This window comes from Podarcis muralis, chromosome 10 (genome assembly GCF_964188315.1).
Source record: "Podarcis muralis chromosome 10, rPodMur119.hap1.1, whole genome shotgun sequence".
Classification (NCBI taxonomy): domain Eukaryota; kingdom Metazoa; phylum Chordata; class Lepidosauria; order Squamata; family Lacertidae; genus Podarcis; species Podarcis muralis.
In genome coordinates this window covers 61,853,521-61,867,078 of record NC_135664.1, presented here as the reverse complement: position 1 = coordinate 61,867,078, position 13,558 = coordinate 61,853,521, and the positions used below count along the sequence as shown (strand labels likewise).

At 43.4% G+C, this 13,558-nt stretch overlaps 1 protein-coding gene across 1 annotated transcript; it reads left to right on the top strand.

The window, feature by feature from the left end:
- Nucleotides 1–451: 451 nt before the first annotated feature.
- On the top strand, nt 452–11,318 carry RERGL (RERG like). The gene is made up of 5 exons (XM_028747280.2): nt 452–805; nt 3,558–3,614; nt 4,111–4,184; nt 5,528–5,676; nt 7,482–11,318. The coding sequence occupies exons 1-5, from the start codon at nt 754–756 to the stop codon at nt 7,762–7,764; spliced, it is 615 nt and encodes a 204-aa protein (XP_028603113.1). The 5' UTR covers nt 452–753; the 3' UTR covers nt 7,765–11,318.
- Nucleotides 11,319–13,558: the final 2,240 nt, after the last annotated feature.

Here is a 13,558-nt window from a genome sequence, read left to right as displayed (position 1 = left end):
GTGAATTTTTATTTGTTGTCTGTTTTAAATTATTGTTGTTAATTCTTTCTAGCAATGATTTTACACTTTTGTCCTTATTTATAAACCACTTTGAGGGTTTTTACTATATTTTTATTTTTACAATCAAGCACACTATAAATTTTATAAAACAAAACAAAAAGATTTAAAATAGTTTTTTTTAAAAAACAAAACAAAACACAACCCAGTTAAAACAATGAAATCACCAGTTCAGGGGACGTTCAAAAATTAAGGAGGTCAATTTCACAGGATGAAACTCCATTTCACTTTCTTCTCCCTATGTCATTTGAGGAAATATCCATCTCGCCTCTTAACAGGCAGGGAGGAAACTGACCAGAGCAGGTTCTTGTTTGCTTTGTGCCTGTTTCATACCGTTGCAAAGAGGAGAGAGTGATCACAGGCTTGGACGGAGATGGGAGAGATGTCTCAGTTCCTTTCCTTGCCAAACAGACACACACACACAGACGAAAAACGCAGGCATCTAAGGGTGGGCGGGTTCTTGAACTGCAATGCCTTATTATGCTCCCAGTTCGCCCTCCCTTGACGTCCTCAGCCCGGGAGGCTAAATAGAAGAAGTTGCAGGCAGCGGTCAAACAGCTCCAAATTACTCTCTAGGGAAGTAGGCGAAGTGCGTAAAGACGAGGGTCCCGCGAGCGCATCTGCCCTGCGTGGAAGTTTGTGGTTCGGATCGCTTTAAGTGCCTTTATAAAATCAGCCGGGGTTGCTTTTTCAAGAATGAATGAAATGAAAGTAGCAGTTTTGGGCAGCGAAGGAACAGGCAAATCTGGTAAGGCTCCCTTCTGTTTGACCTCCCTTTTCTAGCTACCTAAATTGCTGTTGTATATCGGTCTACAGGCACTTTGGGGTAACTTAAAAAAAAACTACTGGAGTTCTCCCTGTCTCTCCCCCCCCCCCCCAACGCTTTTTTGGCTGGGGTGAGGGATTGCTTGGTGTGTTTGTGATATAATCTGAAGTTTACACGAAGTTTATAGGATGAGATGCATATGTGTGTGTGTGTGTGTGAGAGAGAGAGAGAGATTTTGTTTCCCATTCTTTTGAAATATGATCAAGTGATATGTGTCCAAGAGCTGTCTTTATTTATTTTGCGCAAGAAAATAAAATTATTTCCATATACCTCATCCAAATTGCCAACATTTCACAGGCCCTGCTTCTGTCCTGTTAACAGCATTTTGACATATGTATCTAGAAAGTATCTGTATTTATTTATGTTATATGTTTTAAAAAATTAAAAATCCCCTTCTTTCAAAGTACCTACTTATGGTTGTCATTTTCCTGCCAAGACCTTGCTGCTATGCCTTTAACATCCCTTTTGTATAGAGCAGTGAAACTTCTGCCAGTGTATATCTTCAGTACCTAGAAAAGTGTTGGCTGCTTAAGTTCTAAATGTCATTCTTCAGGCACAGGAGGAGAACTGGTTGAATACAAGTTCACCACTTTAGCTCATGTGAGGAGGGGGAGTGTGTCCAGAATTCTGGGATGTCTTCATTTTGCAAAGCAACGTTTGAAACAGCTGAAAATTCCAATAGCTGAATCTGAAAGTGCAAAATTGAAATTAGAAGTTCAACTTTTTGAATGGTACATTTTCTTTCTCCTTTTTTTTAGAAGCACAAACTCTCTAATGCTGTCAAGTTTAGGAATATTTACTTGAGCCCATTTGATCTAAAACAGACTTAACTTCAGAGTTAACATGCACAGACATCTCAGTGCATCAACTTTCCAAATGTGACATTTTGATATCTCGCCTCTCCTGACCAATAATTTCCAAAACCATGCCATTGGCAATGTTCTCCAAAACTAACTCTAGAGTCTATAAATCCAGATTTGCACTAAGATCTGTAAGCTATTCACTCGCAATAGCCCAAATATTGCTCCAGGGGTTCCTTAAGGATGCATTTGGGATTCACCCAGTGGCACCTCTCCAGTGTAGAGCCATTAATTAAAAGTGTGGGAGAATTATCATCAACATCATCCTAATTTGGCATGAGAAACCCCATTGCTGATGTTGCCAGCTTGTTTTGTGCAGACATGATGAGACGATAGGATAGCCATTTTCAGCTATCTGAAGGGATGTGTCACATGGAAGATGCAGCAAGCTTGCTTGCTGTTGCTCCAGAGACTAGGACCCGAACCAATGGATTCAAGTTACAAGAAAGGAGATTCTGGCTAAACATTAGGAAGAACTTTCTGACTTGACAATGGGATAGACTACCTTGGAAGGTGGTGAACTCTCCTTTATTGGAGACTTTTCAACAGAAGTTGGATGACCACCTGCCAGGGTCTGTAACTGTCATTCTTGCATTGTAGGAGGTTACGCTAGATGACCCTAGTGTATCCCTTCCAACTCTGCAATTCTTTGAGTCCTGCTATTGTCCCAAATTATTTTGTGCAGACCCGAGTCCTGCATTGTCCCAAATGATCGGTGGCAGAGCTGAGTGTGCTTCTAGCTTGAGGAGTAGATCTGATTTTCTGATTGCTGACATAAGATAGATGTGCCACAAGGGTATTTCTGCAGGGCAGCTGACTAGCAAGACTAGTCTTCTTTATTTGTCACATTTCTCTCTTAACGTTTCTTCCAAGGAGCTCAGAAGGGTATGACATCCCTGTGAAATAAGTTGGGACAGAAGATGGTGACGAGCCCAGGGTCATTGTTGAGCTTGATGGCTAAGCAGCCATTCGAGCTTTTTGGTCTCCCATTCCACCACACTGCCCACTTTTACTGTTTCAGTTTAACACTGAAACTTGAAATCCGAGTCCCAGGGGGTATGCAGGTGCCCAGGACATTGTCTGAAGGCAAGTGATGCAACACTCTTGTGGAAGTGAAAGCAGATCGCAGTCCGAAGAGTGCCTGGATGAGAGATTCAGTGGGCTCTCCATCTTAAACCATCTAGAATTCCACCAAGGGAGAAAAGACAGACTTGAATGGCATTCATAAATGAGTGCTAAAAAGTGCCTCTCCATTCTTTCCTCTTCTGCACCAAGTCCTTCCTCTCCAGGGATCCATTGTTGGTCTCTTCAGCACTAGGGACCAATTAACTGCCTGGAGCATCTTGCTTTTGTCTCCTTTTCCAGGAAAGTGTCAGTACATTCTGTGGCCAGGCTCCAGAAAAACTAAGTCTCATTGAAAACAAAGGCAATTGTTAGTTGCAGCCAACTTTCTCCATCCGTGAGGTTTAGGGAGATGGGGATTTATTGCAGTGCCTGTCCTGCAGATGCACACAAGTCCACGTAACCTAGTTGTCATCAATGCCAGCCCACACTTTTGTGTCATCATGGCTGGCCCTACTTTGGGCCAGAATGAAGTGTCTGTTGCTGGTAACTACATATGTCACAAATGAGAAGCAAATAATTTATTATTGTATTTATATTTCCAGAAATGGATGCTTGTGGAATTTCTGTCTCGGTGCCAATTTTGTGGGTACTGTGCACTTTGCTGTCCTGCCTCAGGCAGCAAAATGTCTTGGGTTTGTCCAACAGGCTGAAGATCATTTCTCATGTCACATTTTGTTCTCTCATTGTAGCCCTTACAGTACGCTTTCTGACCAGACGCTTCATTGGAGAATATGCTTCTGACTCTGGTAAGCCTCCACTAACTTGGAAAATCTGTATCTACTTTGCCTCTTAGGTCCCATCTGCATTATGCATTGAAAGCAGAATCACAGAATTGTAGAATTGGAAGGGACCCTGAGGATCATTGAGTCCAACCACCTGCAACACAGGAGTAGGGAATGAAACCTGCAACCTTGACATTATCAGATCCACACTTTAACCAACTGAGCTATCTAGGCTGACTCATACCACTTTATTTATTAATTAATTAATGAATGAATGAATGGCATTTATAGCCAATCTTTTTCCTGAGGAACTCAATGTGGCATAAATGGTTGTCTTGCCCACTGTCTTATCCTCACAACTAGCTTAGGCTGAAAGAATGTGATTGGCCTAAGGTCGCTCCATGAGTGACTGAGTAGGGATGTGAATCCTGGGGTTTTTTTACATGAGCAGTGGGAAATCTATTTTTGGGTGGTTTTTTACACTCATGATCATGTGTGTCCTCCTTCTCTTGTCTCACAGAGTGCATCTATACAAAGCACGTTTGTCTGGAAGGAAAGCCGATCAACCTGGAAATATATGATCCTTGTTCACAGGTAAGTTAAAGAACACTGCCGACAGCATGCTCCGATGTTGCATCACGTCACATCACTCTGAAGGTCTTTTAAGTAATGTTGGGAAATAAAGTGCAGGAGAGGGGGCTGCGAGATCCATGGGTCTAAACTGAACCCCTAATTAAGATCCATGTCTTCGATGTCAATCCATTTTGATCCAAAAAGTGGTCCAAACATGGTTTGTGGTTGCGTGCTCCTTTCTGGGATGCAAATAATTGAGAGGGTTGGGTTGATGTTGGTGGAAACCAATGGCTGGGATAAAATAATTATTTAATGTATGCATCCACATTTGCATCCCATAGCCCATAATCTGCTTATGCAATTCACTGCCATGTGATGGAAGTGGGTACATGGATAGTTGGTCTGGACCAACAAAGCAGTTATTGTGATTTTATATGTGTTTACATGCTAATAATAATAATAATAATAATAATTTATTATTTATACCCCACCCATCTGGCTGGGTTTCCCCAACCACTCTGGGTGGCTCTCAAGAGAATATTAAAAACACGATAAGACATTAAAAACTTCCCTAAACAGGGTTGCCTTCAGATGTCTTTTAAAAGTCAGATAGTTGTTTATTTCCTTGACATCTGATGGGAGAGCGTTCCACAGGGCGGATGCCACTACTGAGAAGGTCCTCTGTCTGGTTCCCTGTAACCTCAATTCTCATAGTGAGGGAACCGCCAGAAGGTCCTCAGAGCTGGACCTCAGTGTCCGGCTGAACGATGGGGGTAGAGACACTCCTTCAGGTATACTGGGCTGAGGCCATTGAGGGCTTTAAAGGTCAGCACCAACACTTTGAATTGGGCTCAGAAACATACTTGGAGCCAATGCTGGTCCTTCAGGACCGGTGTTATGTGGTCTCGGTGGCCACTCCCAGTATCCCCCTTTGTTCTGCTTACCTCAGCTTCTCATACTTCACTAGAAGTAGCTTTCATAGGTTATTTTTAAAGGTGAGAGTTTCCAGGGCAAAGTATCTAAACTTCAACGCTTGCAGTCATTAAGGTGCTCTATGAGAGCCAGTGTGGTGTAGTGGTTAAGAGCGGTAGACTCGTAATCTGGTGAACCAGGTTCGCGTCCCCGCTCCTCCACATGCAGCTGCTGGGTGACCTTGGGCTAGTCACACTTTTTTGAAGTCTCTCAGCTCCACCCACCTCACAGAGTGTTTGTTGTGGGGGAGGAAGGGAAAGGAGAATGTTAGCCACTTTGAGAGTCCTTCGGGTAGTGATAAAGCGGGATATCAAATCCAAACTCTTCTTCTCTTCTTCTATGGTATGCTATGCTGATGCATCCTCTCATGTGATGGGTCTGTTACCTTCCAGCCTCGACGGGGGAAGTTGTCTCTCACCGATGAGCTCCACTGGGCGGATGGGTTTGTGGTCGTGTACGCAATCAGTGACAGAGCCTCCTTTGCCTTTGCGAAAGCCTTGCTGTACCGAATACGAGAGTGCCACATGTCAGGCTGCAAAAGGTAAGCCCATCAATGGCTGGAGCTAGGAATGTTGAAAGAATTGTGATAGCCATGAGAGAGTCTGGTTAGTTCTTATAGTTCCCATCCTGTTGAACATATCTGTACTACAGGGGCTGCATTCGGACAGCCCTTTATTCATAGGGTCACGGGTTTGAGCCCCACATTGGGCAGGATATTCCTGCATTGCAGGAAGTTGGACTGTATGATCCTTGTGGTCCCTTCCAACTCCAAATCTATGATTCCCTTATCCCCATCCTTTCCACACTTTATGTAATCTTTCGCATGACATAAGAGCCGCTTCTGCAAATCTGGTAGAAATCTCGTGCTCATTTTCAGGTTAACGACTTCCAAAAAATATCTGCTTGCGACGCTGTTAACCTGGAAAATCACGGGTGTTTTACACTGTAATCTTCCTGTTGCTTTTGTGGATCACACCACTGCCACCCAAGCAATGAAATTTGTGGTGCCGTTCCGGCATATAGGACTTTCCCATAGTTTTCACAGTGGGAACAGAAGCATGCAGGCACCCGAAGAGTGGAGACATGTCCCATGATGTCTGCTGTTGTGTCATACCATGCCCACTGGGTATGAATGAAATTTATCATGACATTGAGGGTATATCAAGCCAGTTCCATAATGCAACAGGTGACACACTGTAAAATGATGGTTAGACACCAGGACAGTAGTCCTAACAGTATAACCAGGGGAACTAATGCAATAATCTCCAAGTCTGAATGCATCCAGGGTTTTGCTGGCTTAAGAGTCATTCCTTTTTCCCAACAAGCCCTGGGAAATGGAGTTACATGAGGGTGGGAGAAGAATCACAATGGAGAAATCTAAAGCATTTCGCCAAACCGCAGTTCCTAAGATTCTTTTAAGTGAAGCCATGTCAGTTCAAGCAGGATATTTCTGATATAGGTTTGCAGTGCAGGTAAGGCCTATATCTCTTACATTCAGCATGCAAAACATGAGCTGAACCATGTTCTTCATTTGTTTCTTAAGATTTAGGTGCCGCCTTGCAAAACCATTATCAGTGGGGCTTAAAATTGTATTGGTAAAAACACCACCAAATTGTCTGGTCTGTGTAAATAAGCTAAAGGCAGTACTTCTATGCAGGATAATGACTACCTACATATTCCAAAAATGGAGGAAACGCATCATCAAAGCAAGGACATACAGAGTTGCATCTGCTAGCTTATAAACACATTTAGAAATTAATACAGTGGTACCTTGGGTTACAAACACTTTGGGTTACAGACTCCGCTAACCTGGAAATAGTAGCTCGGGTTAAGAACTTTACCTCAGGATGAGAACAGAAATTGCGCGCCGGCGGCAGCAGGAGGCCCCATTAGCTGAAGTGGTACCTCAGGTTAAGAACAGTTTCAGGTTAAGAATGGACCTCCAGAATGAATTAAGTTCATAACAGAGGTACCACTGTAGTAATAATAATAATAATAATAATAATAATAATAATAATAATAATAATAATAATAAATAATGACACACGATAGAGGATCTGTAAAACAGGATGCAGGGCTACCCTATGTAACATAGAAAGTCGTTGTGGTTTAGTGGTTAGTGTTGGACTAGGACCTGGGATTCCAGGGTTCAAATCCCTCCTCAGTCTTGAAACTCACTGGGTGAACTTGGGCCAGTCAAAGTCTCAGCCTAATCCCACCTTTAGCTCCTTGGAGAATAGAGGGAATATAACTGCAATAATAAATAAACAATAATAAGCAGCATCAGAATAAAATGATCAACAAATTGTGTTTTATGAGTTTTTCCTCTCCTCAACTCTCCCTCAGGGCTGCAGACTCCACTGTCATTTTAGTTGGGAACAAGCAAGATTTGTGCCATATGCGTGAAGTTGGCTGGGAGGAAGGGCAAAAGTTGGCCCTGGACTACAAATGCCAATTCTGCGAACTGTCTGCGGCGGAACATTGTCAGGAAGTGGCAGCCATGTTCACCAAAGTCCTGAAGAACGTCACCTCAAACGCTAAGGGGAAGGAGAAAAGGCGGCCTAGCGGGTCAAAATCTATGGCCAAACTGATCAACAACATGTTTGGGAAGAGGAGGAAGTCTGTTTAAAGGAAGGTCCTCCAGCCGTGATCAGGGCAGGAAGAAGATGCACACAAACAAAGACCTAGTCAACATGGAGATTTTACTCCAGTGAATTTCATTTCTAAAGAGCTTCATTTGAAAGAAGGTCATAGGGCAATATTGAATTATTCACACATTGCTTAAGGTCTGATGGATGGTTGACTCTCATAGGGACGTGTGACCTGTCCCCGCTGAAAAGAATTGTATTTGAGTTGACACATAACACAAAAGTTCTGCTTGCAGTGATTGAAATATGATGGCAGATCCAGACATTTTTTGCTGCTACAGCCAATGGGTAGGCAGCAAGGCTTTCTTGACCCAGCTGATGTTAGTCAACACTGAGTCCAATTGAAAGCAATGGGACCTAAGCTAACACGGGAAAATGACATTGAGCTGGACTTGGGCTGGATCTAGACACATCAAAGAATCGCTTCAGAAAAATGTGTTGTGACCTTTATAATGAGAAATCGCGATGGCAAAAATGGAACTCCACAGTGCCAACTGGTGTCACAGTGTTATATTGCATGTAAAACGCCTACAAAATGCTTTTTCTTTACCAATCTAGCTGAGTCCTAGGACCAGGATCAATGTGTCAACAAGGCTGAGAAGGATACATTGTGTGGAGACTAAGCCCCCATCTGCACTATATATAAAAAACTATATCATACCACTTTAAATAGCCATAGTTTCCCCAGAGAATCATGGGAACTGTGGTTTACTAAGGGGGCTGAGAGTTGTTAGGAGACCCCTCTTCCTCCTCACAGAGCTACAATTTTCAGAGTAGTTTAACAGCCAATCTCTCTTTTCAATAAACTCTGGGAACTGAAGCCCTGCGAGGGGAATAGGGGTCTCCTAGCAATTCTCAGAGGGACACGGGTGGCGCTGTGGGTTAAACCTCAGTGCCTAGGACTTGCCGATCGTATGGTCGGTGGTTCGAATCTCCGCGGCAGGGTGCGCTCCCGTCGTTCGGTCCCAGCGCCTGCCAACCTAGCAGTTTGAAATCACCCCCGGGTGCAAGTAGATAAATAGGGACCGCTTACCAGCGGGAAGGTAAACAGCGTTCCATGTGCTGCGCTGGCTCGCCAGATGCAGCTTCGTCACGCTGGCCACGTGACCCGGAAGTGTCTGCGGAAAGCGCTGGCTCCCGGCCTATAGAGTGAGATGAGCGCACAACCCTAGAGTCTGGCAAGACTGGCCCGTACGGGCAGGGGTACCTTTACCTTTACCTTTAGCAATTCTCAGCACCCACAACAAACCACAATTCAGAGCATTCTTTTTTGGGTGAAAGCTTTAAATTTATAGTGCAGCCCAGATTGCAATAACTCTAAATCCTTAGGGTCTGCTTTCGTCCTGACATTTACTTGTTCTATGGATTTAACCTAACAGCTTCCCACATCTCTTCTCCATTCGTGTTTCTGTTTATATAGACCTATCTAGCAATACAATCCTATGTATGTCTACTCAGAAGTATGTCCTGCCTTGTCCAATGAAGCTTACTGTCGTGTATAGGACTGCAGTCTAAGTCTACCTAAAACTATGCATGGTTTACTTCTACTTAAAGCTTCCAGGTAGTCCATATTATCAGCAATAATTGGTTTTCTTACAATAAAATATGCTAGTGCCTTTCAGGAGTATTGCAAGCACTGGCCCAGGGCACAAATTTGTTCCAAAATTTGCATATGCTAATTTCTATGCGTAAATGCACATTTTGGTGTCTCAGCAAAATAAGAATGCCTGGGGTTCATGCTGAGGAGCCTTGTGAGCAAAGTAAAAAATAAAATTAAGCTTTAAAGAAAGTGAGGAAGAAGCACCCAACCAACATAAAAGGGGAGCTTTAACTGGAGTATGGGAATACCAGAAGACTGCAGAGTGCAGACCACTGGTCATATGATTGTAGAATGAAGGGATGGACACTCACAAACACCCCTTGGTCATCTCTGGGGAGTTGTAAGCACTGCAAAAACCCTGCACCCCAACCCTGAGAATTTCACCACCATTTTCTTTCTCCTTTGATAATCCCTAAGTGCAATTGTTTTATCATCCATTGATGGAGTACGGCTTTAAACAAGAACTTGAGAGAGAACTCTTTTATGCAGCGTTAATCCATTCTGCCTTTCAACACTGTTTTATTATTGCATTTTATGGCTTTCGGGCCATTTTTGGATTACGTTTGTTGTTTACTGCCCCGATTATTTTTAATTAAGGGAGGTTTATAAATAATAAATAAATAAAGGGCAGAGTGAACTGGTGAGAAAGAACCCTAAGATCTTACTTGGAAACCTCTTCCTCGGAGTTGCTTGGCAAATTCTCAGGAGCAGTGAAAAATAGATAAAGCCAATACATTTCTTGCTTGACTGGGGGAGGAGAAGCTCCCCACAGCAACCTTTTAAGGGAAAAAATACCCAGCTCTGAATAATGCTGACATTGTAATGCCCTTCACACAACACTTGATATTGTTAACTGGTATCCTTGTGTGCTGGGGTCTCAGTTCCTGGGGGGGTGGGGTGGATTAATTACCGTATTTTTTGCTCTATAAGACACACCAGACCACAAGACGCACCTAGTTTTTGGAGGAGGAAAACAAGAAAAAAATAATTCTGAATCTCAGAAGCCAGAACAGCAAGAGGGATCGCTGCGCAGTGAAAGCAGCAATCCCTCTTGCTGTTCTGGCTTCTGGGATAGCTGCGCAGCCTGCATTCGCTCCATAAGATGCACACACATTTCCCCTTTCATTTTTTAGGAGGGAAAAAGTGAGTCTTATAGAGCAAAAAATATGGTAACTGTTCTGTCTTTCGCGATGGAAAGACAAGTTTGCAGTGTAGAGGGAGATGGTCACTGAGCATAGGATCACCTATGTCAAACTCAACCACGTAGGGCGTCATTTTAGTGGGAATCAGAATATAGTCCACCACACTATTTCCTTTTGGGGAGATGTAGGTAAAATTCCCAGAGCCTTCCCAGTCAGTTAGCCCATTGAGCCAAGGAACTAACAGCAGCAGCAGAGAAAACATGCTCCCCTCTTTACTTTCAACTTTCTTGGGCATATGAAACTAATCACAATTATCTTGAATTTCTGCTTACCCCTCACGAAAGAAGGGCATTTTTGCTGGCCAGGTTTAATTCAAATCCATCAAACCTCCTTTGGGGAAGGTTCTCGGGAATGGTGGAAGCAGAAAGAATTTGCCCATGTGAAGACCACCTGCTGGAAACTCTTACTCATATGATTCTAAAATGTAAACTATATACTGATCTCCACCAGCAGTTTCTAGATCAATGCTGCATCCCCAAATGGAAACCAGAGTTGGAGGTCATACGTTTTCTATTACTGGGGAATGACCAGGAGCTCACCAAGTTAGTGGCTAAATATCTTTATTTGTTTTTTTGTCGCAGAAACACATTGCAGACGTCTGATCTCCTAGACTGTTTTGCCTCTTTTCATTTGACAAATGTTCTGTGACATTGGGGAGGGGGTAATTCTGCATTGATTCACAATGGATGTTTGTATGTGATGCCAATAAAAGGTTTGATGATGATGATGAAGATATTGTCCTAAAGTCAAAGTTTTTTGCTTAGAAGTCACCAGGCATATAAATATCGTTTTTGTCACCTCCTTGAGGTTTACAGATGTTAATGTCCTCCTGAATTATGTTCTGGTCCTTTAGAACTTGACAGAGAGACAATCAAACTGGCAGGGGCCACTCAGGGTAGCTAAACATCTAACACTTCAATACTGGGACAAGAGGTCTGCCCCTACCAATTGTACCATAGACAGAAGATATGATTCATCTGGCAACCAAGGATGGTGACCTTCCATAAACACAAGAGAAATGGAAGTTTTCAGGTACAGTGGTACCTCGGGTTACATATGCTTCAGGTTACAGACTCCACTAACCCAGAAATAGTACCTCAGGTTAAGAACTTTGCTTCAGAATGAGAACAGAAATCGTGCTCCGGCGATGCAGCGGCAGCAGGAGGCCCCATTAGCTAAAGTGGTGCTTCAGGTTAAGAACAGTTTCAGGTTAAGAACGGACCTCCGGAACTAATTAAGTACTTAACCCGAGGTAGCACTGTACATACTCTCCTTCTCAGATTTATTTGCTTGAATGTCTGGGCAACGGTTTGGTCTGGACCATCACCTGCTTCCCCCTCACTCCCCCCCCCCCAATGTATGTACAGAATGTGTTGATTTGATTTATTATGGCTTATTTTTCATTGTTTAGCTATTTGTTTTTGCTGGGGGGGGATTCAATAAAATTCAATTTAAAAACTCACTGAGAAAAGGCGAACAACCTGCTTCATGCAGTAATACTAATGGGATCTGCAACAAAATGTTGTGAAATGGTGCCTCAGCAGCTTTTGTGCGGTCTTTGCTCATTGACCAGTCCTGGGCTGCACAGCCTGCAGTTTGCATAGCACAAATGTCCTTCAGAACATCTCCTTCTACTGCTGACTAGATCAGAACAGTGAGGGGGGAAGTCCCAGTCACAATTTAAGGCAGAGATTTAGAGACCACGATCATACTTAGTGACGTGCACATACTTCTGTGTGCTTTGTGCTATGCAGTACTTAACCTTAAGGCCTTTGGGCTCCAAATGGAGGACAAACGGCCTCTAGAACTTCACATATGGAATGTGATCAGAATCTCAGATGCCCAGTGGCTAGTTTCACAGTCTCTAGCTGGTGTCTGCTCCTCTTCCCCACTGACCCTTGGTTGCTCCTAGTCTTTGGATTGTTTGAAATCAAAGGCTTTGCATAACTGAGCTTGGGTGGGGTGGTGGTGCAGAAAAGGGATATTAGGAGTGGTTGTTCCATGTCACGCTGTTCCTCTTTATCCTTCTGCAGGGTCACCAACATACCACATTTAGTCTCAGTGTAATATATTACAAGATGTATATGCCACTGGATCGACACAAAAACTCAAAGCTGTTTGCAAACATAATGAAACAATGAAATACAATTTTGAAAGAATTGTTGACATTTCCTGCCTGTCCTGTTGTTGCTTTACCATTGCACTTTTCTATCGGATATTTATTTCAATATAACTAACCACCATCATTCAGCCCCTGTTGGCCGCTAGAGAACTAAAATGTCACCTGTGTTTATGCGTGCAGATATACAATCTGCAGCCATTTCTGCAAGCAGGTGTTTCCCCGTCAACAGTGCTTTTGCAGTGCTTAGCTGTAACTGTAACTGAATGTATCCACGCACAGAAAATCTCAACACAAATAGGTTATCCTTCCCCCTTAAGGTGCACAGTTGGGCAGGCCCACTGCCTCCGTTCCTTTTCCCTTTCCCTGTTTCAGTTGGCTCCTTCACTCAGCGCCGCAGTGCTCTCCTGGGCCAAAGGCTGCCTTTTCATCTCCTGCAGTTTAGCTTGCTGACAGATGTTTCTCTCCCTCGACTGCATGGTCGGTGCCACGATCCTGGGCCTCAGCCCAGCTCTGCATTCTGAGCTAGCATCATTTTCCTAGAATGAGGCTTCATGTTTCGAATGGTGATGATCTCCCTGGCCCCGTTCAAGGTTCTCTTACTCCAAGAGATCACATGGGTTTGCTGATTACGGCTTCCTTTAATACATGGCACTGCAATCAAAGCAGAGCAATGCATACTTTTGCAACAGCCTACCTAATGTTTTCCCTAGCAATGTCTGATTGCCATGTGGACAGCTTGAAGGTGCTGGATATTTGCCATTCTGCCGAATTCAAGGCTGATCTTCAATTGGTTTAGAGCACACACAAAAATCTAGTGTGTCTTAAAAAAACAGCAACAGGCACATTGCTCA